The 21,687-nt window shown below is 43.8% G+C and overlaps 1 protein-coding gene across 1 annotated transcript; it reads right to left on the bottom strand.

The window, feature by feature from the left end:
* Positions 1 to 1,585: 1,585 nt before the first annotated feature.
* Positions 1,586 to 14,014, bottom strand: LOC102838560 (E3 ubiquitin-protein ligase TRIM39-like). The gene is made up of 6 exons (XM_006875645.1): positions 13,561 to 14,014; positions 12,327 to 12,422; positions 5,445 to 5,675; positions 4,233 to 4,255; positions 3,429 to 3,544; positions 1,586 to 2,645 (listed from the first exon to the last, which is right to left on the bottom strand). The coding sequence occupies exons 1-6, from the start codon at positions 14,011 to 14,013 to the stop codon at positions 2,098 to 2,100; spliced, it is 1,467 nt and encodes a 488-aa protein (XP_006875707.1). The 5' UTR covers position 14,014; the 3' UTR covers positions 1,586 to 2,097.
* Between the last annotated feature and the right edge of the window lie 7,673 nt (positions 14,015 to 21,687).

Consider the following 21,687-nt stretch of genomic DNA (forward strand, 5'->3'; position numbering starts at 1 on the left):
TGAAGCTCCCTCATACATTCTAAAAGACATTTGTGCCACTGAAAGTCAAAATGGGAAGGGCCATGAGAGTGATGGAGAGAAGAGAGTTCATGGCAGATGAAAACACAGCTTATTCCCATTCCTTCCTAAGAAACGTATTTCTGCACATATAGGTACTCCTCACTTGGTGAATTTCCTATTCTTAGGTGTGGGAACACAGAAACCTGTCAATAACACCCCCCACCCCTGAAATAGGGTCACTGAGTTGGAACCAACTAGATGGCAATTAAAAACACCCATGAAATGACAGATATCCCATTCCTCAGGAAGACATACAGGATACGCTCTTACTTCTGATCCATCTCCCATTTGCTGTTTGGCATCTGTGTACATCCTCTTCAATTTAAAAGCAGAGCGAAGGAAGAATAGAAATGAACCCTGAGACCAAAAGAAGACATATATGGTGCCTCTCTGACTCCTGCCAGGCTGATGCAGGGAATCGGTTCTCCAGCTTAGAAAATGGTTGAGACCTCCTTCAGGACCAGTTTCACAAGTCCCCAGATTCAGCTGGGTATAGTGTGTTCAAAATGCAGATACCCAAGTCCCTCCTTACCCCACCCTGGATCCTGATTATTCACTGAGAATGAGACCCAGGAACATGCAATTTTAACACCCCAAGCGATTCCTACATCAAAACCAGGTCATTTTCAAATCACCACACAACACAGATGACTTCAGTAGGTCCTTTGCTCCATATTATTTCAAACAACCAAAGAACCAGTCAAGGCACAAAGGTAAAAGGAGAAGAGTCTGGACAAAGTCCTGTTGAGGTGAGAGGAGGAGCTGAAATGCCCTCAGCAAATTGTAGTCTCTTGTCCCAATCTTCTGTCAACTCTTGACTACTCAAAGCAGAGGTAATCCAAGTTATTTTAGTTTGGTTTGGCATGCATCATTTACCTTTTGACAACATATGTACCCTGCAGCATGTTTATTTTGGCCTATTAAAATAATTTGTGTTCTTTGAAAAGGGGAATGGCAAAGGGTGAGGGACAGCAACAAACAAGCCAACGACTGGCTCTTCTGAATACACATTCCAGGCCAGGTGCATGTAGGTGAAAGCAAGTTGCTTATCTGGCCTTCCCTACCCAAACCATCTTTTTCTACCCGTCCTCAGGGTGAGAAAGACATTACCTTTCTTCCTTTCTGGTGTGGACACCTCAGCCAGGTAACAGGCTGACAAGGAGAGTGACTACGACTTACCAGCCTTTGATGAAGTCAGGGCTTTGGGTAGAAATACCACTCTCTTTCTCTAATACCGCACTCTCTCCCTTCCAAGTTCTTTTGGGAAAGCAGTGAAAGAGCAGACATGTCTGCAGAATCTCTTCCACCTTCCTTCTTGAGGAGCAAGATGATTGTTTCTTGTAGACAACAAAGCATAAGGAGGCAGGCAATGAAGTCAGCTCTGCTCAAAGACAGCACAGGGATCAGGGTTCTCCCGCTTTCTTCTCTCCTCTCCCTGCAACCTTCCCTGATTCCCTGCTTTTGGTCAATCCTACTCAAATTAGTAACCTTAACCAGTGAATAGAAGACCAAAGAAACTCCTTTCTCTAACCTTCGTAATGCCTAACATCTGCCTCCAGAAATACTCTCCAACTTCTAGAACCTTGAGAACTGTCATTCATCTTTATTCAACCTCAGGGATCTTCCTCAAGAAATAGGACTGTTCTGGATCAAGGAACACCCTAAAAGATGTGTAAAGGGCTTTCTGTTTCCTTCCTTAGCTTGAGGAATGCAGAGTCCCCTTTATTGATAGTTTCTGGAAAAGCCCCTCTTTCCTTGCCAACCTGTCCTTGTGCAACAGAACTCTGATGGAATTAGGGGAGGCAATCCCCTGCGTACTAGCTCCTCAGCTCGAAAGTCAGGAGGGGGACACAGTTGTGCTCTCATCCCAGCCCAGTCCTCTCCTCCACACACACCATCTTACAAACCAAGGTGCTTCTCCTGGATGATTCAAGACTGGATCCAGGCAGACAGGAAGACGCTCCATCAGGACACAGGATGGAAGGCCCACTGCTCGACCCTGCCTTACCCGATTATTCCCATGTCCCCTCCTGACTATCACTCCCAATCTGTTGGGGGCCTAATTGTAAGTGGAGCAGCATTCTTCCGACCAGCCCGGATGCCTGGGTAGAAGAGGGGCCAAAGTTTCTCAGTGAAAGTGTCAGTGAAGGTGTAGATATGAGAGCGGTCTGTGACGTTGTAAAAAGACAGCGTGCCAGCCTCATAGTCTAGGAATATGCCAACCCGCTTGGGTTTCACCTTGATGTGCAAAGGGGTAAAAGGTGTGGTGGTGGCCGCATATTTGTCCCCATTCCACAGCCGTACCCGCCAGTAGCCAGTCTCAGGGAGTGGAGTTAGCTCGCCCTTTCGGCTCACGGAGTCCCGGCACACACCCACTGCCCAGTGGGTCTTGTCGCCCACCTCCACCTCCCAGTAGTGTCGACCGGAGGTGAAACCCTCAGCAGCCAGGACGCAAGGGTAGAAGGTGAAGCGCCGTGGTGTGTCAGGGAGATCCCGAAGTCTTGTCTCCACAAACTTGACACTCTTACGATCTTCTGACAGAACTAGGTTAGGATGTGCAGTCTCAGGGTCCAGGGTCACGTCCGCTGGCGGGAGAAGCCAGAGTGGGGAGCTAGATAAGAACGGGAATAGCTAATCGCCCCTGCCTCACTCTTCCAGCCTGCCTTAACTAAACTCTCTTCTTTAAAAGGTCCCCAGAACACATGGTTTGGTTTGCTTCCTCAATCCAGGATGTCACTGCCCAAGAGGGGAGGGAACAATGGTTTCACTTTTCAACTTGACCCTAATGTCAGAGATCTGACTCTGTAAGGGTAGGTGGTCCAGCTTCCAGCCTAGTCCTCTAAACGTCCCCCTTTGACATCCTCTACCTCACTGTGTGGAGACTAACTCGTCACAGTCAAGGGCCAAAAAGAATGGGATGTGCTAGAAGGATACAGAGCCAGGCAACAGTATGGTTTAGGGACAAAGTGATCCTGCGCCTGCAGTACGCCTCTTTTCTCGGCATAAATATTCATGCACTCCCTTTCATTCCTTTTTTTTTAAATGTTTTATTGTGAATTATGTGATAGTTTACATGGGATCCCTTTCAGTCTTAACAGTGTTTCAGGTTAGATACTATGTGGTCACTCTCCTGATGACTTGGGCAAATTATGGAAGCTCTCCAGGCATAAGAGCAGAAGATGCCTAAGGCTTCCTCTCACTTGGTCTCTCTGGCTTAGCTAACAGTGACACTGAAAGCCAGGTAAAGGACTGGGTGAGTGTGACTCTGGAAAGTGACAGGGGTAACTGAAGCCCAGATGAGGTTAAGACCTAAGGAGTTTCTGTCCTTTGCTGATTCCTCTGTTAGTTTTCTTTGGGGAACAACTCACCAATTAGTTGCTTAAGGATCTTCCTCAGGGCAAAGTACTGTCGAGGGAAATTGCTGAAGTTCTTCTCCAGCTGTATGGATACAGAAGTCACCTCCATGGTCTTCATTTTTTCACATCTAGGAGGGTAGGGAGATAGGGGAAGACAGGGTAGGGTCAGGGAGAAGTTCCAGTCACCTAACTAAGTATTCAGATGTTGTCATCTTCAGTGAGAAACAGTTTCCCTCTTCCCACTTTATCACCATTCCCTGAAGATAAACACTTGCCTACTCTTTTCTTTTACCAATCTATGGGGAACCATATAAGTCCCCTGGACAGAGTCTAACCTTGCGAACGAGACTCAGAACTTTCCAGAGGCGTTTTCCAATTTCGTGAATAATGATAAAACATCCTTCCCTTCTTCTGATACCTTCCTCCTCCTTCCATCCTGTTAGACACAGCTGGTGTGGCACTGTGGGATAATACATTGGACTACAAGGATTGTATGAACCACAAGGTTGCCGGTTCAAATTCACCAGCTGCTCCTTGGAAACCGTATACAGGGTTGCTGTGAGGTGGAACTGACTCAACGGCACTTAACAACATACCCCCACAGCACAGAACAGAATCTGCTTCTACATTATTAGTCTCCTCACCAAGAATGGCCTAATGATTTGCCCTCTAACTGGTTTCATGGGGCAAGGACCCTACTTCCACATCTTACCCACACACTGCACAGCTTCCCACACTTACTCCTCTAACTCTACTGCACCTCTAGACTCTAAACCAAGGCCTAACTCACTCAAAGAGATACAGGAAATCACTCACTTTTCCAGGGTACTTTTGACATCCTAGAGGGAAGGAGAAAAGAAAGCAGTATTGGTCCTAGTATTCAAGGGTCCTGAAGCAGAAGATTAACCCTCCCCCATAAAGTTCTGTACCTACAAAATAGGCACAGGACAAACTAAGAGTCACCATCCAAGGGGAAGAGCACCAGAGGGGCCCAAGTGCATCTCTCCCAACCCAATCCCTTTGGTCATCATGAAGCTTTGGTCATCAACTTTCCACATTGGTCGTCATGAAGCTTGGTAATTTACATCACTTCTAAATGGTTTCTGGTGTGTTTGTTCCTCACTGACACTGGGAGCTCGTTGCAAGGGACAGGGATTGTGTGTCTGCTCTTTACTCTGCCCCACTGGGTACTAATCACATAGTTCAGTTCCTTTGAGGTTCAGGAGACAATTCCAACTGGTGGCACAGGAATGAGTCACAATTTTCTGTTGTTTGGAATCCCCCTCTGGTATTGGTAAATAAATACATTGATAACTGTGTGTCAACCCCTGATAAGAGATTACTTCAGGTTTAGAACATAAAGAAGACAAATCTCTGCCCCGCTGCAAGATCTCCCAGTTTAATGTGGTAGGCAGAGCACACATACATGAAAGGACACATGAATAAATACCAAGCAATACATAGCATGCACACAAATGTACAATAAAGTCTCATGGATTCAAATGCTGGTACTTTCATCTTAAATATGTTTCCTAAAGTCTGTTTCAATACTGTTCAATTGCTTAAAAAACATTCTTTCAAATATTTTAGAGGTATCATTTCCATATCAAAAATAATATATTATCACACATAATTCTAAGTATCCTCTAAACTATGTTTTTTTTTCTTTCCCTTTTAGCACTAGATTAATCAAGTTCCAGATCTTAAAAGTAATGGAAGTCCGTTTACAAAACTTTTATTGCATACTTTTTCACTAATTCAGACTGGACTTTCAAAATAGTTAAGTTTTTCTTTGGTATAAATTAAGCACAAACTTGTTGATAAGACATAAGAACAGAAATGATTAGAAGGGGTTGGGAGAAGTCAGAGAAGCCTTTCAGTAGAAAAGGATCCTTTGAGCATGTTGGGAAAAAACAGGTTTAAAAGAACAGAGCAGAAGGGTGAGCATCCAGGGCCACTGGAATGGCCCATGCAAAGCTATATTGTTTGTGCTCGACCCGAGGGGTCACGCAGGGGCAAAGGTCGAACCTTAAGCATCTCGAAGCCCGATTGTAAGCACTTGGCCTCCACCTCAGCAGCCAAATGGGCCAGGTCCCGGCGCTTGTCCCCGAGGTAAGCAGCATTTTCTCGGAGTCGCTGCAGAACGTCCTGTTCCTCCTCCTCCAGTCGTGACAGCAACATCTGCTGCTCTTCATTCAGCCGCCTATGAAGCTCCTCAAACTCCCTTAAGATCTGCTGTCGGCGGCTCTCCACCAGTCTCTGAGGACAGAGGGATGATGTCGTTATCAGCAGGGTCAGTGGACGTGAGGGAGCCTTCCCTCCACTCACCGTGTGTGTGAATTGACAGACTTCCAAATAGTTTATAAATAGTTTAATAGCACATGTGTTTTTCTCTTGGAATTTCCTTCTGTAAAGAATGGCTCCACCCCTAATATTACCCTTCACTGATGAATTAATAGTGTGAGAACCATTGAGATTTAAAAAACAAAGCAAAAAAAAAAAAAATAGTCAAAAATAGTAAACTCTGTCTTTGGTATAAGTTAAGCACATAATTGTTGATAAGACAGAAGAACAGAAAGTCAGCGAAGCCTTTCAGTAGAAAAGGATCCTTTGAGCATGTTGACAGGAACAAGCTTATAGGAGCAGAGCAAAAGGGTAAGTATTCCGGTCCATTAATTAAAAAAAAAAATTAACTTTTAAAAATTAATGTCTAAAAAATGTTTTATGTTTTAATAAAATGTACTGAAGACCTTGGAATTCAATAATACGATAACCTATATATATATTCTGATATTTCAGAGATAGCTATCGCTCTCTGCTATTGCCATCTCTAAAGTTCCAGCTTGTGCAATCTTTCAAGAAAAGTACAAATGTTTAAAGATTAGAGGTAAGATTAAAATTATCTGTATACTGCAAGGCATCTACTGAAGAAAAACCAGAGAACCAAGTAGAAAGAGGTTAGTAATGGGTTGTTACAAAATATATGTGTAGATTTCAGGTCCAAGCCTGTGAGATAGTGCCCCTCAAATTAGCAGTCCCTACCCCAAGAGAAGATTCCTTTGTTGTTACTAGTTGTCCACTCACTGATTCAGACCTACAGTAAGCCGGTGTGCACAGAGCAGCTCCACAGCATCCACAAGATTGCCGCCTTTTGGAAACAGATTGCCAAGCTTACCTTCTGAGCCAACTCTGAGTGGGTTTGAACCATCAACCTTTTAGCTAGTAGTTAAGTATGTAGCTATTTGCAGCACTCAGGAACTCCTGAAATCTGATACCAGACTGGTGGTGGTGGTTGTGTGCTTATGAGTCAGTGTGAATCATAGAAACCTTGTGTAAGGTTTCTGAGACTATAAATTTTTATGGGAGCAGATAGCCTCACCTTTCTCCCACAGAGTTGCTGGTTGGTACATTCGAACTGTTGACCTTGCAGTTAGCAATCCAAAGCATAACCCACCACACTACCAGGGCTCCTTGACCATCACTGTTGTTGTATAGTACCCTAAAACACCAGCCATAAATTTTCAGAATGTTAATCCTTCAGTATGTTCTCCCTTCTGTGCCTCTACCTCATAGACATGTCATCTCCCCAAAAAGGATTGGAGAAGCTTCTTTGGACTAATGGGGAAGGATTAACCCAAGCCAGAAGTAGAGACTGGGGCTCTGGAAGAAGGAAGTGGATACATAGGGACTAGAAGGCAGGGTAGATGGTGAAGAGAAGGTGATCATGAAAGCCAGTGCTAGGGTTTTGCAAGTTTGGCAGTTTTTGGTTTGACCTCGTCCCCAGCCAAAGCTGCCTAGCACAGTTCTCTGGTCACTTGCTGCTTCCGTCCCCATTGCTGCCTTCTCAGGTGCATGTGGGAACAGAATATGATCTCACCACATTTGTCATAAAAGGAAAACACAATGTCTTTTTCCCTTTTGTTTGTTTGTTTCTTTCTATCCTTCCTGTTTAAAAAATGACATGTGGGAAAAGTTTCAGATTCATAAGCATAGTAAACGGAAAGGCTTTCCCTCTTATAAACCCATTACACCTTCTCTTTTTGCTTTCTATTTATAGGGTGGTGGTGGTAGTATGCTGTGGAGTCGGTTCCGAGTCATAGCGACCCTATTTATAGAGTAGCAATTTGTACTGAAAGGAGCTCTGGCAGCATAGTGGTTATGAGTTGGGCTGCTAACCTCATGGTTAGCAGTTTGAACCTACCAGCGGTTCCTCAGGAGAAAGATGAGGCTTTCTGTTCCCATAAAGATTTACAGCCTCGGAAACCCTATGTAGGGTCGGTATGACTCGGAACCGACTCCACGGCACACCACCACCACTAATTTGTAATGCGTTGGATTGCAAGGTTAATTGGAATTGCAAGGTCGGTGGTTCAATTCACCAGCCACTCCTAGGAAACCCAATACAGGGTTGCTATGAGTCAGAACTGACTCCATGGCACTTAACAAGGACATTTTGGAAATGGGAAACATTATTCTTTTTTTTTTTTATTGGTTGTTATGGTATGATGCTGTAGGATTAGCACTACACTGTGAATCACAAAGTCGACAGTTCAAACCCTCCATTTGCTCCTCAGACACCCGATACAGAGTCGCTATGAATTGGAACCGAGACTTGATGGACACTTAACAACAAAAACAATGTTGTGGCGCTGTAGGAAAACACTGAACTGCTAACCACAAGATAGTAGTTCAAACCAACCTGCTGAACCTTGGAAACCCTATACAGAGTTGCTATGAGTCGGAATTGACTCGAAGACACATGATAACAACAATATTGTGGGTGTGGGGGCAGGAGCCCAAGTAATATAGTGTGTGAAGACAGCCCCACTCTGCGGGAGCCAGATAAGGCAGCCTGCTTCTTTAGATTTACAACCCTGGAAACCCTATGGAGCAGTGCTATCCTATAAGGTCTCCTGGGGACTGACTGGATGGTCTTGCTGGGTGGGGGTGGGGTGTTTTGTTTTTTATGGTTGGGGGCATTCGTGTTAAGGATGCTTGCAGTTTTACAACATGTGAGAATATCCCACATAATCAACTGTCCCGCACAATTTCCAAGTGTTTTATTGGATATTCAAAACTTAAGTCTGAACTTGAATACCATTTTATATTAAACAATGTAGAGTAATTCTTATATGGTTTTAACAAACAAGGTAATGTTCCCTTAGTTCCAGAATGCCCTTAAGGAGGTAGTACACTCATGGAAAACAAGTGTCCAACAAATAGAGAGTGAAAACAAGAAGGCATAACAAATGTGTAAGAGGAGAACCTTTAGCTTCCTATTTACTAACTAGTGTTAGGAATCTGAAACTTCTACCCACATATCACCTCTATAAAAGGAAGGAAGGAAAGAATGAGAAGAGGCCGTGGTGTTTTATTTTTAGGGCAAATGTGGTGAGATAATAATATTCTATTGCAAAGTGCACCCCCTACTACTGGACAAAACTCAGTCAGACTACTTTCCTTTTCCATTATAGTATGAAAAGCTTTCAAAATAATCCTTTTTTCCCCCACTTTATCAAACAAGTTTATTGTCTCCACACCTACTCCCCACTTACCAATGATCTCATTATCTAACATTTTCATTTATGGCAATAGCACAAAAGTTGAAGGACTTTTTTCTGTCTAGCAGTAACAAACACTGAGCTGCTGGGTGACAGTAATACTGGCTATAATCATTAGGGCTGTCCATCAAATCGTCTGGGCCATGATTCTCAGTCACTTAATAATATAACTTGTTAATAACAGGATTTATAGTTATATAATGAAGTAGTCATCCTTCATTTTGTGATCTGATGAAGTCATCCTCCATTTTTGCCTATCGCCAATTTTCACAGAATGCCTGGTTTTCAGAAACTAACCATGTTAACTAAGAAATAGGTGTACATCAAGTCAGTGCTGACCCTTTAAATAAACTGCTTGAAATTGAAAACAAATGACTTATACTAGAACCAAAATAAGAAATATATATGTGTGTGTAAATGCTGCACCCTAACTTCCTTTACTATGAATTGCTTAATTTTTGTCTTCAGGATTTTTATATAATAAATATATCTTTGTTATATAATAATTATGTAATAATATCTGGGATTTTACAACTTCTCTTAGAGAAGGGAATTATGCTGTTCAGTCATAAATGGACTGGATCTTCCACTGCCATCCTCTTTGGGCTCCTGTTATAAACTCATCTGGTTGTTACACTTTAAGGTAGATTGGTTGTTTTTTCAATCGCCATGGTGTGGCGCTGTAGGATAAGCCCTGGATTACAGAAAAACAAGAGTCCTGGTGTGGTTCTGTGGGTTAGTTAATACACTGGACTGCAAAGTGTGTTTGAACCACAAGTTGGGGGTTCAAGCTCACCAGCTGCTCCCTGGAAACCCTGTAGAGGACCGTTATGGGTCAGAACCAACTGGATGGCACTTAACAATAACAGCAACAACAACAGAATCACAAGGTCGGTGGTTCAAACCAGCTGCTCCTGGGAAATCCTATGCAGGGTCACTATGAGTGAGATGGCACTTAATAACAACAACAACTACAAGTTTTTTTAGAAGGGGCAACAGGCCTGATTCTGGAGGTGTAGGTGAGAGACAAATGGATTCAAGGGGAGAAGGAGGAAGGAGAAATCAAATAATCACAAAAGGGGCACAGGTGGGAGTACTGAGACCATTGAGATGATAATTTACCGTTTGAAGACCACCGCAGCTGGGTTCAAGCAGGCAAAAAGTTTCTAAATAGTTTAATTTTCCTCCTTAATGCCCACCAGCAAGAAGCTGATCAACAGGAAGACTAAAATTAGTGACTAGAATAGCTTCGTTTTAAAATATTTTAAGTTTCTCCAGAACCCTCCAAAAGATTTTTAAAGTTTACCTTAGTAATCAAAATTAATTAAAAAATTTTAAACTGTACATGGTTACTTTGTTTAAATGCACAAAGAACTAAAGTAATATTTATTTCTGTTGAAATGTGGCAATTCATTTTAAGAACAAAACACTGTGCTATTTTATAACCTGTGTTAAATTTCCTGTGCTTCTTAAAGCTCAACTCCAAAAAACTCATTATTTCTCTGGAATTCTTTACTAATCTCTATGCTGTGTACTTATAAACTCGAACTGTGCATTTATGATGCTGAATGATTTTGGATTGGATACTTCTGTAGGTTCCAATTTCCTCCTGTGTGGAGTCCTGGTATGGCACTGCAGGATACTGCTCTGGACTGCAAGGTTAGTTTGAGTTGCAAGATCAGCAGTTCAAACCTACCAGCTGCTTCACAGAAACCCTATACAGGGTCACTATGAGTTGGAGCAGACATGAAAGCAGTTAACAACAACAACAACAACAAACATGAGGTAAGAGCATCTATCTTATAGGATATTTAAGGCCACCCTTGACAAAGATGAGCTCTAGGACTTCTTGTAACTTCTCTATGGCCCACTTGCCCCAAACTTCAACCTAGGTAGAACCCTGAAACCTAATACAAAATTCTGTGAATTTGGAATGCTATGGCACCTAATGAAATAATAATTAATGCACAGGACTCATAAATACTGTTATTGTCATTGTTAAGTGTAGTTGATTCTGACTCATAGTGACCCCTATAGAGGGTATCTGAGGAGTGGCTGGTGGGTTTGAACTGTTGACCTTGCAGTTAGCAGTCCAATGCTTATCATATAACAACACCAGAACTCTCAATAAATATTAGTTACTATCATTGAGGACGACCTCCAATGAGATGGATTGACACAGTGGAAGCACCAAAGTAATAACAGCTTAAATGTAACAGCAGCTGTTTCATTCTGTTGTACAAAGGGTCATTATGAGTTAGAACCGACATGACAGCACTTAACAACATCATTTATATTTATATAGAAACCCTGGTAGCATAATGGTTAAAGTATTCAACTGCTAAGTGAAAGTTTAGCAGTTCAAATCCACCAACCTGCTCCAAAGGAGCTTCCTTAAAGATTCACAGGCTTGGAAACCCTACAAGGCAGTTCCACTCTACCCTACAGGATCACTGTTGTTGTTAAGTGTCCTCGAGTCAGTTCCAACTCACAGCGACCCTGTATAGGGTTTCTGGGAGCAGATGGTGAGCTGGAACCGCTGACCTTGCAGTTCACATTGACCATACTGCATTAACCTGCAGTGCCACCCCAAGATTCCAGTAGGGTTACTATGAGTTGGAATTAACTTGGAGGTGACAGGTAACCATTGCTACTACTAATAATTGCTTACTGTTCCATAGAAGACATAAAGCTGATGCTGAAATACTACACGCTTGAATATGATAATGCTATGAAAAAGATCCAAAATAGTATGAGAATTAAGAAAGTTCATGTTTATTCTGAAGGATAAACTAAGGCTGTATCTGAAGTGGCTTTCATCCTGAGACCTAGAGAATCAATAGGATGCTACAGGTAAGGAGGGGAAGAGCATTCTAGGAATGAACCACCATCAGTTAGAATACTTAAACTTACTTGAGTGAAGAGAAAGTGGTCCTAATGCCACTGGGAAGTTCTCCTGGGAGCTCTTGGTCAGTTCCTTCCCCTTTTGTCCTTAGTGAATCTTCTAAATTGTCCTCTCTTCAATCCCTCTAGGAAACTTCTGTCTCTGCACACTTAACCAAGAGCTTCCCTCCTTGCTTTACAAAGTAAATTGGGAACAATGGACATGAATTCCCTCAACACGCCAGATGCAAGATGTTCTGTATGTCTCCTTCACCTCTTACAACCCTCCCATCAATACTTAATTTATGATACATTATTTAAGTATAATGTTTAATGACTATCAAATCTTATGCCATCAATTTTAAGAGAATAGCATTTTTCTAGGGAATCAGAACAAGTGGATTCTCTAGTGTGTGCTTACTTCCCTGCAGAGCAGAGCAGTCCAAATGAAACCGCTTGCCTCTACCTTGAGTTCTCCAGGCTTCTTCTCCTCTGAGGACTTGCAGCGGGTGATATCCTGCAGCTTCTGCTCCAGGGGGTCCAGGCACTTCTGCAACTTTTCCTGAGGGGTGGGGAGGAAGAGGGAAAGGTAATAACGGGCTTGGCTGGCACATGCTTCATTCAGTGGTCAACCCGGTTGTTTGCTTATCACCCATCTCACCTCTTGGTCCATCTCCCTTCCATACCTGTCATTTGTGTTGAAAAATTCTTCCTGATCCCTTCTCCTGCCCCCGAGACTACCCAAATTATTTCTGCCCATTCAACTTTCTTCTCACTCAAACTCATAACTGTCCAATGGACACCAACTCTGTGACCACTCCTGACCCTGTCCATCCTCTTAACTCAGGTCAAAGTGACCTTCTGCATTCTTCTTCAAACCAGTCCTTTCATCCAACTCTAACCTCCAATAAATGTATTGAAACCTTGTTTACAACATAATTAAGTGACAAGTTACAATATTGAAATCTCTAGTTCCCAATACTCAAATACCCACCCTGTGCCCCATTAGCAAGTTAAACCAGAGGCTATGGTATCCATGATCTAAGGAAGATGCTAACAATAGAATGGCTTAGCTTAAACTAGTCGATATCAGTTTAAAGTGGTATTACTTAGTCAAAATACTAAAAAAAAAAAGACAATGGATTGGCCAAGTGACTTCAACAATGACCTCAAACGTTAATAATTGTGAGGATGGCACAAGACCAGGCAATGACTTGTTCTGCTGGATACAGAGTTGCTGAGTTGGAACTGACTCGATGATACTAACAATAACTATAACACCACCAATGGGAAAATAAAAGGTATCTGAGCAGGGGAACAGAATGAAGAACTAAACTACCCTTCAGCTCTTCCTAAATTAGATTTCATCTACGTTATCTATGTAGTTTCATTCATTAATGAAAAACAAGACACATTCCAAGGTCTCACATACAAATAGTAACAATTTAGGCACAAATGCATTACAAAGGTCAAGAGAGAATATGTGGATACGCTACACACCACTGCTCTTCATACTTGAGGATGACTGAATTGAGCTAGAGTACTGCGTGGCCTCAGTGTGGCTAGCTCTGAGAGGATTAGAGTGAGGACCAGATGCAGTCTTGCCCTCAAGGAATTTATAATCTTCTACCCAGGGAGTCTCCCTTCATCGCTGTTCTGCCCTCTTTCCCCACGTTGGTATCATGCATCGGGTTCCCCACCTTGTACTCCTCTGTGGCATCATCCAGCGGCACAACGGTGTGGACCCGGTGCGTGTGGGAAATTGCACATATCAAACACACAGGCTCCTGGTCCTCATAGCAGAAGAGGCTGAGGGCCTCATGGTGCTGGGGGCAGAGGCTCTCGTCCCGGATCTTCCTCTTGACGGCCTGGAGCTGCTTGGCAATTTCCACCATGCTGCCTAGTTGCCGATTAGGTCGGAGACTGCGGTATCGGGATGTCTTTCGACACACAGGACAAGGGAAGTCCCTCTCCAGGTCCTCCCACCAGCGAGTGATACAAGCTTTGCAGAAGTTGTGCCCACACTCAATGATGACGGGCTCCTTCAGGTACTCGAGGCACACGGAGCAGCTGGCCTCCACCTGTAAGTTCTCCAGCGCTGCAGCTGTGGAGGCTGCAGAGGCTCCAGCCTCTAAAAGACCCGTCTCTGCCATTGTTTAACTTGAGAACAGAAAAAAAATATATTAGTTGGAAGTTTCATTTTTTTTTTTTCCACCCCTTGCCTAATTATTTGCCCCTATACTAAATACTACTTTGGAGTTCAATCTTGTTATTTTCCTTTCCCCCCAAGATAGTCAACCTCTTTTCTTTCTCCATTTCTATCTAAACTTGGCTCCCAGCTGTAAATCAAACCTCCCCACTCCCCATGTTTCTTCAGCAAACTGACACTCACCCCTCAATCTTTTCTGTCTCTAACCTCTGCTGTCTCTTGTTAAAAACAGAGGCTTCTCCTTACTCTAGCCTAGTGTATGCCTGATTCAGGCTTGTCATACTTGTATCTAAGAATGATTTCATTCCAGATCAATTTATCCTTTGTCTTTTCTCATAGGTTAGAAAAGAATTTTTGAAAGTACAAAGTACCATAAAAGTCAAAATGTTAATGAAGCTCAATCGCAATTCCCTGCAACTCTTCTCTCATTCTTTCAAAGGATAATAAATGGGATGGGCTAGGTGAGGGTAACAATCTCTTTAAAGGAAAGTTTGAAATCATTGTTCCTTTATTAGGCTAGCCTAGAGAAAATTCTTGAAGTAACTCACACAATATCCCATTTTGACTGTGTACATTTGGACGTGTGGAACTGCTGAAAAATGAGAAATTTGTGACAACTCTACTAGAGAATGCTATTGAGCTCAAACCATTGTCTTTTTAAAAAGAGGGCAGATAAGTCTAACCAAAATATTCAGCAATGACTAGAGTCTTCCAAAATAGCTATTCATAATTAATCCCCTGGATATACTGTGTCTCCAACTAATAGGTTCTAGAGTGGTTGGGGATTAAGAGGAAGAAAGTAAAGAGGCAATCAAAACTCCCTCAAGCAATGCCTCAAAAGAATGGAAATGCAGAAGACTTAATAAAGCAGAAGGTTGGCCCCCTATTTCATCTTTAAAATAGCAATAATTTTATCCATGAGTAAGTGCATTTCTCTATGAATTTACATCCATATCCACCTGCCTACCCATCTATCCCAAAGGATCCAATAGAAGGAAGAAAATTTGGCAGGTATGTGTGCTGAATAAGTCTTGCCCGGTGTGGCACTGGAGGCCAATGCATCAGACTGCAGGCATTTGAACTGCAAGGTCGGTGGTTCAAGCTCACCAGTTGCTCCCTGGAAACCCTATACAGGGTCGCTATCAGTCAGAACTGACTTGACAGCACTTAACAGCAACATGTGCTGAATGGAGTCCTGGTGTGGCATTGTAGGATATGCCACCAACCAGAAAGTTGGTGGTTCAAATCCAAAGGCTGCTCTTTGAAAACCCTACACAGGGTCACTATGAGTAGGAACTGACTTGACAGCACACAACAACAATGTACTGAATAGAAGTGACCGTGGAATGAGTTGGGTTAACAACTATTAGCAACTGTGTGTTAGATATTGGACTGCTAACGGCAAGGTTGATGGTTCAATCTTACCAGTTGCTCAGAGAAAGAAAGATGAGGCTGTCTGTTACCAAAAAGATTTACAGTCTCAGAAACCCTAAAAGGGTTGCTATGGTATTGGGTTTCTTCATATATATATATTGACAGTACATGTCAGATGTTGAACTTATCTAGAACTTTGTTCACCCTCGCATTTAGGAGAGAAGTTCAGTCAAATGATTTTCTTCTTTAACTATGGGAATCCACATTTGACTCTTGCCCTCTCCCAATCTTCTTAGAAACTAGGTCGCTTCCTGAGCTGAAGTGAGTTGATTTCTATGCGGTTAGGGGCCAGGATGGATCCAGAATGTCACAGGAAGAAGTGGTATGAAAGAGAGATGGAGTATGGAGAGGACTTGGAGCTCATGTGAGCCTCGCTTGCCTGTGGGTTAATCCTTCCTCTCCTATTTTTCGCTTGCCAGTGGAAGAGCAAACTTCATTCTGTTTCTACCACTGTCCAAGGTCCCACCTCTCGACTCTCTCCTGAGCGGTGTCCGCAAGTCTATCTCAGCCCCATCTCCATCTTCTCCCGCCAGTTAGGGCGCAGGGGATTGGACAGTGGGGAGAGGAAACGCTGAGGCTGGCAGGGGAGAGAGGGACGCGCGTCCAGGTGAGGTGTGACGTTAAGGTGGGATGCCCGCCACTATGACGCAGCCAAGATCGGCGGTGACGGCGTCAGAGTTTCACCCCAGGAGGCGAGCGGCAACGGGACCGGGGGACGGTGGGGTAGCCAAGCAACGCTGGACGCGCTGACGTCGCCGGGGCGGCAAAACGTTCGCCCGGGCCCGAGGCGGGTGGAGGCAGCTGTAGTTACGTTCGAGGGGCCGGTGACGCATCGCGGGTCTCTGGGACGCGGCAGGCAGAACCGGCCGGCCGGGCTAGACCCCGGGGTGCGGGCGCGGCGGCGGGACGGGACCTACCTTCCCGCCTTCGGGTCCGGGAGTGCGGGGCGCGGAGCCACCGGAGCGCTGCCTCCCTCTTTCCTCCTCCCCCCCGCCTCCGCCCCGCAGCACGATACACAATACTCACCGGAAGCGGAAACCGACAGCGCGGAGAGGCTCTGGTTGAGTGGAAGTCGGGTGCCCGCGGGCCGCCTCTTGGCCTAGGAGTACCTGTGGGAGAAGGAAAAGCGGAGCCGGAGGTGAGAACCAGCGGGCGGTGTCTAGGGCGAAAAGGGACCTGGAGAGGGAGGTGGCTGAGACGCCAGCGTCCAGGCGACCCGGGGAGTCCTCTGGAGAAAAAGGGCCGCGCATGCGCGTGGCTGAGTGCTGAAGCCCATTGCCCGCAGGGCGCCGGACGGGTGCCGGGGCGGGCGAAGCTGTCCCGTCCAGGCTGCGGCTCGGGCTCTGGTCAGGCAGGCTCGGTGGGTCTCAAGACAGATTAGCTGAGGGAGCGGGTTGTGATGGTCTAGCCACGCTTTTCCTCGTCGGGCCAGTCCTGGAGAGCGCTAGTTGAGGTGGCGGCCAATTACGTGGAGGACCTGCTGTTCTCAGCTGAAGCGTCACTTCCGACTAGTTGAGTGTCAGTCTTTTAACATTTAAGGAATACTTCTCGTTACCCAGTGCTTCAAAAGCTTTTCGTCCAGTCGTTCCTTTGCTTGAATGAGTCTGGAAAGAGGTGGTACTGGGTTTCTGCTCTCTCTTCACACGTAGTCCGACCGCAGCAAGCGCTGGTTAAACTCTGGTCCCCCCTGTCCATGGCTGAGACTGTGATTTGAGTTCCTCCCGAAGTTCAAGATGGTCTTGTGCAGATACTGCAGGCACATTAATTGTAGCCTATCTTTCTTGTAGAGTCCTGGTGTAGCGCCAGACTGCAAAGCCGTTTCAACTGCAAGGTCTGCGGTTCAAACTCGCCAGCTGCTCCTCGGAAACCCTATACAGGGTCGCTATGGGTCGGAATCGACTCCACGGCACTTTTAACAACAACATCTTTTTTTGTGGACTCCTGGTGTGGTGCTGTAGGATCAGCAGTGAACCACAAGGTTGGCAGTTCAGATCCACTAGCTGCTTTTCGGAAACAGGGTCGCTATGAGTCGGAACCGACTCGATAGCACTTAACTACAACATCTTTCTTTTGCTGCTGGAAGCTCTGCAGGCTTGGGAGTGAGGTGATGGACTGAGGATGAGTCTGCTGGCTAGAGGTGTGATGGAGTTAGAGAGGAGTTGGGGCGGGGGCTGGAGTGAGTAGGTGCGTCGTAGAGGGGTTATGGGTTGGGGAAGAAGAGTAGTTGCCAGGTAGAGGGGCTGGAACTGCGGAGTAATCAATGCTAGGAGTTCTGGTATGGCGCTGTGGGTTAATGCACTGTACTGCAAAGTCAGTTTGAACCACAAGGTCAGTGGTTCAAGGTCACCAGTCGCTCCTCGGAAACCCTATACATGGTCGCTGTGGGTCGGAACCGATTCGACTACACTTAACAACAACAACAACAGGAGTATGAAACTGATGGTAGAAAAGAAGCAACTTGTACTCTTCTTGGAGACAAAATGGCTCAGCTTGCCATCAGTCTAGATTGTGATGTTTTCGAACATTCTCATCCTGAGAGCCAGAATTTTTACATGCAGAAAATACGATGAAATGAGCGAAGTATAAAACTTTAGGAACGCACATACAATTATTCTGCTTTTTTCTTCTTGTACCTTTGCTTTTGTTACTTTTTTTTTTCCCCAGTAGCCAGAGTTTTGAAGGAAAACTCGAGAAAATTATATTGCAGGTAATAATGGCTACCACAAACTATATTTGCAACTGTTCTCCATGCCCCCCTTAAAAACATCTAATTTGTAATAATATATACAATACACAATGTTGCAGCAAGTAATTTGCTGATATCATTCTAAATGCTCACTAGTATGTATCTTATTAATGTTTCCAACCAGCATAGTGGCGACTCTGCTGTGAACCGCAAGGTCAGCAGTTTGAAACTACCAGCTGTTCTGTGAGAGTAAGTTGAGGCTTTCTGCTCCTGTAAAGATATACAGGCTCAGAAACCCTGCACAGGGTCGCTGTGAGTCGGAACCGACTCTGCGGCACACCACCATCACCACCAACCCCCAATGAAAAATAAAGATGAGATGTTTAAAGATCCTGTACTGGTATTAAGGAGTCCTGGTGGCACAGTAGGATGAGTACTGGACTGCTGCTAACATAGGTCAACAGTTCAAACCCACCAGCTGTTCCTTCGGAGAAAGAAGACTTTCTTCTCCCTTAAAGATTTGTAGCCTTGGAAATCCTATATAGGGTTGCTATGAATTGGAATTGACTCTGTGGTTTTAGTTTTGGTGCATATAATAAAAGGCAATAATAATGAAAACTGACTTGAAAAAAGCAAGGTATTGGACTTATGTCAGGACATATGACGGGAGTTGTTGGAAGGAAACCCCATTGTAAGTCAGGGAACAACGATGTGACTGGAACCTCCCAGAAACCTCCCCCAAGTTCCCCAGGTCTCCAGGGTCTTCTCCACTTGTGGAGACAGACCCACTTCTCTCTCTGATGCTTTGCAGTAAATGTTTTATGAGTGAATGCCTAGTGTACCTGTGTGAGTAAGAAGCAGCAACCAGTCGAGTCTGATTCCTCAAATTCTTGTAGAGGACCATAATAGGACTACCTGTATTAACTTTCAGGGATTTTAGCTGCAGTATTTGTCGTTGTTGACAAAGCCCCTGGATTCTATGTCAGAGTAGCTGGGAGGTCAGCCTCTTTAGCCTTGCTTTGTTAGGAGAGTGATGCTGACATTTGATTCTGGTTTTAATTTGTTAATTGTAGTTTTGAAGGTGTTGATAGCACTCCTATCTGGCTTTCTCTAAGGACCAGGAATATGTGTGGTGTTGTTAAGACTCATAGCAACCCTTATATAGGGTTTCTGAGGACTGGCTGGTGGGTTTGTACCTCTCACCTTGTGGTTAGCATGCAGCACTTAACCTTCATTGCCACACCAGTGATTGTTGTTGTTGTTAAGTTCCGATGAATCGAGTCGGTTCCAACCCATAGCGACCCTGTATAGGGTTTCCAAGGAGCAGCTGGTGAGCTTGAACCATTGACCTTGCAGTTCAAACAGCTTTGCAGTCTGGCACATTAACCCACAGTGTCACACACCAGTGATTAGACTAAGGAATTTCCTAGGAGGGAATGCTTCTCTTAATGTGCTGGCCTGGAGAACAGTAGATTATTAAGGGTGGTGGTTGTTCAGTGCCATTGAGTTGTTTCTGACTCATAGCAATCCTATGCACACAGAATGAAACACTGCCTGGTCCTACACCATCCTCACAATTGTTGTTACACTTGAGGCCATTGCTGTTGGCACTGTGCCAGTCCATCTCATTAGGGGTCTTCCTCTTTTTTGCTGACCCTCCACTTTACCAAGCATGATGTCCTTTTCCAGGAACTGGCCCCTCCTGATAATATGTCAGATGTTTGAGAGAAAAAATTTCACTATCCTTATTTCTAAGGAGTATTCCAGATGTACTTCTTCCAAAACAGATTTGTGTGTTCTTCTCTCAGTCGATTGTATTTTCAACACCATAACTCAAATTCATCAATTCTATGGTGGTGGTGGTGTGCTGTGGAGTCGGTTCTGACTCATAGTGACCCTGCATAGGGTTTCCGAGGCTGTAAATCTTTATGGGAGCAGAAAGCCTCATCTTTCTGGGAGGTTCCAGTCACAGCTGGTAGTTTCCAACTGCTGACCTTGAGATTAGCAGCCTGAATCTTAACCACTATGCTGAATCTTCTTTATTCATTGTCCAACTTTTACATGCATATGAGGCTATTTAAAATAACATGTCTTGGGTCAGGTATACCTTAGTCCTTAAATCTTTGCTTTTAAAGAGATTTTCTACAACAAATTTGCCTGATGCAATACATTGTTTGATTTCCTGACTGCTGTTCCCGCGAGAGTTGATTGTGGATCCAGGCAAAATGAAGTCTTTGACAACTTCATTATTTTCACTATCATGATGTTTTTTGTTGGTCCAATGGTGAGTTTTGTTTTCTTTACATTGAGGTACAATCCATATTGAAAGCTATAGTTTGATTTTCATCACTAAGTATTTTAAGTCCTCTTCACTTTTAGCAGGCAAGGTTGTATCATCTGCATATCACAGGTTGTTAATGAGTGAGTCTTCCTCCAGTCCTGATGCCACATTATTCTTCAGTAATCCAGTTTAATGGATTATTTGCTCAGTTTACAGATTGAATACGTATGGTGAAAGGATACAACCTTGGTGCACATCTTTCCTTAGTTTAAACCATTCAGTGTCCCCTTCTTCTGTTCAAACGACTGCCTCTTTGGTACAGTTTCCTTAGGAGCACAATCAAGTGTTCTGGAATACCCATTTTTTTCACAATGTTTTTCATAGCTTGTCATGATCCACACAGTCGAAAGCCTTTGCATAATCAACAAAGCACAGGTAAACAGCTTTTTGATATTCTCTGCTTTCAGCTAAGATCTATCTGACATTAGCACTGATATCTTAGTTCTTCATCCTCTTTTGAATCCAGCTTGAGTTTCTGGCAGTTCCCTGTTAGACCTGGTGTGGCTTTGTAGGATAAGTACTAGACTGCAATATCAGTTTGAACCATAAGATCAGCAGTTCGGATCCACCAGCTGCTCTTTGGAAACCCTATATAGGGTCACTGTGAGTTGGAATCGACTCAATGGCACTTAACAACAATAAGCAAAATTTTACTTGCATGTGATGTCATCCCACTGCTCTTCAGGTCTTTGGTCATTAGTGTTTAATGCATCAAATCTGTTCTTGAGATGATCTCTAAATTCAGGTGGAATATATTCAAGGTCATATTTTGGCTCTTTTTTGTTTTCATTTTATTCAGCTTCAGGTTGGACTTGCATATGATTGCTTCATAGTCTGCTCCTGGCCTTGTTTTGGCTGACGATATTGAATTTTTTCTCTGTCTCTTTCCACAGATGTAGTCAATTTGAGTCCTGTGCATTCCATGTGATGAAGTCCATGTATGTGTATAACTGCCTTTTATGTTTGGTGTTGTTTTTTTTTTTTGGTAAAAAAAAATCTTTATTTTATAATATGTATAATTATACAATTAAATTACCATAATTATATATAATAGTAAACAAATTTAAAGTACTCGTTTTTAAATCTGACAAGCACTTCAAATACACAGATGTTAAAATGACAATACTATACGTTAAGCAACTTTTCCTTCAATGACT

Source organism: Chrysochloris asiatica, unplaced genomic scaffold (genome assembly GCF_000296735.1).
Source record: "Chrysochloris asiatica unplaced genomic scaffold, ChrAsi1.0 scaffold00333, whole genome shotgun sequence".
Lineage (NCBI taxonomy): Eukaryota > Metazoa > Chordata > Mammalia > Afrosoricida > Chrysochloridae > Chrysochloris > Chrysochloris asiatica.

Excerpts from the sequence above, each read along its gene's own strand:
- LOC102838560 (XM_006875645.1), bottom strand. The coding sequence starts at position 14,013 with ATGGCAGAGACGGGTCTTTTAGAGGCTGGAGCCTCTGCAGCCTCCACA. Across the intron at positions 4,256-5,444 it reads CGGGCTTCGAGATGCTTAAG|GATGTCAAAAGTACCCTGGA; the intron begins GTTCGACCTTTG and ends CCTTCCCTCTAG. Across the intron at positions 3,545-4,232 it reads GTCAAAAGTACCCTGGAAAA|ATGTGAAAAAATGAAGACCA; the intron begins GTGAGTGATTTC and ends CTACCCTCCTAG.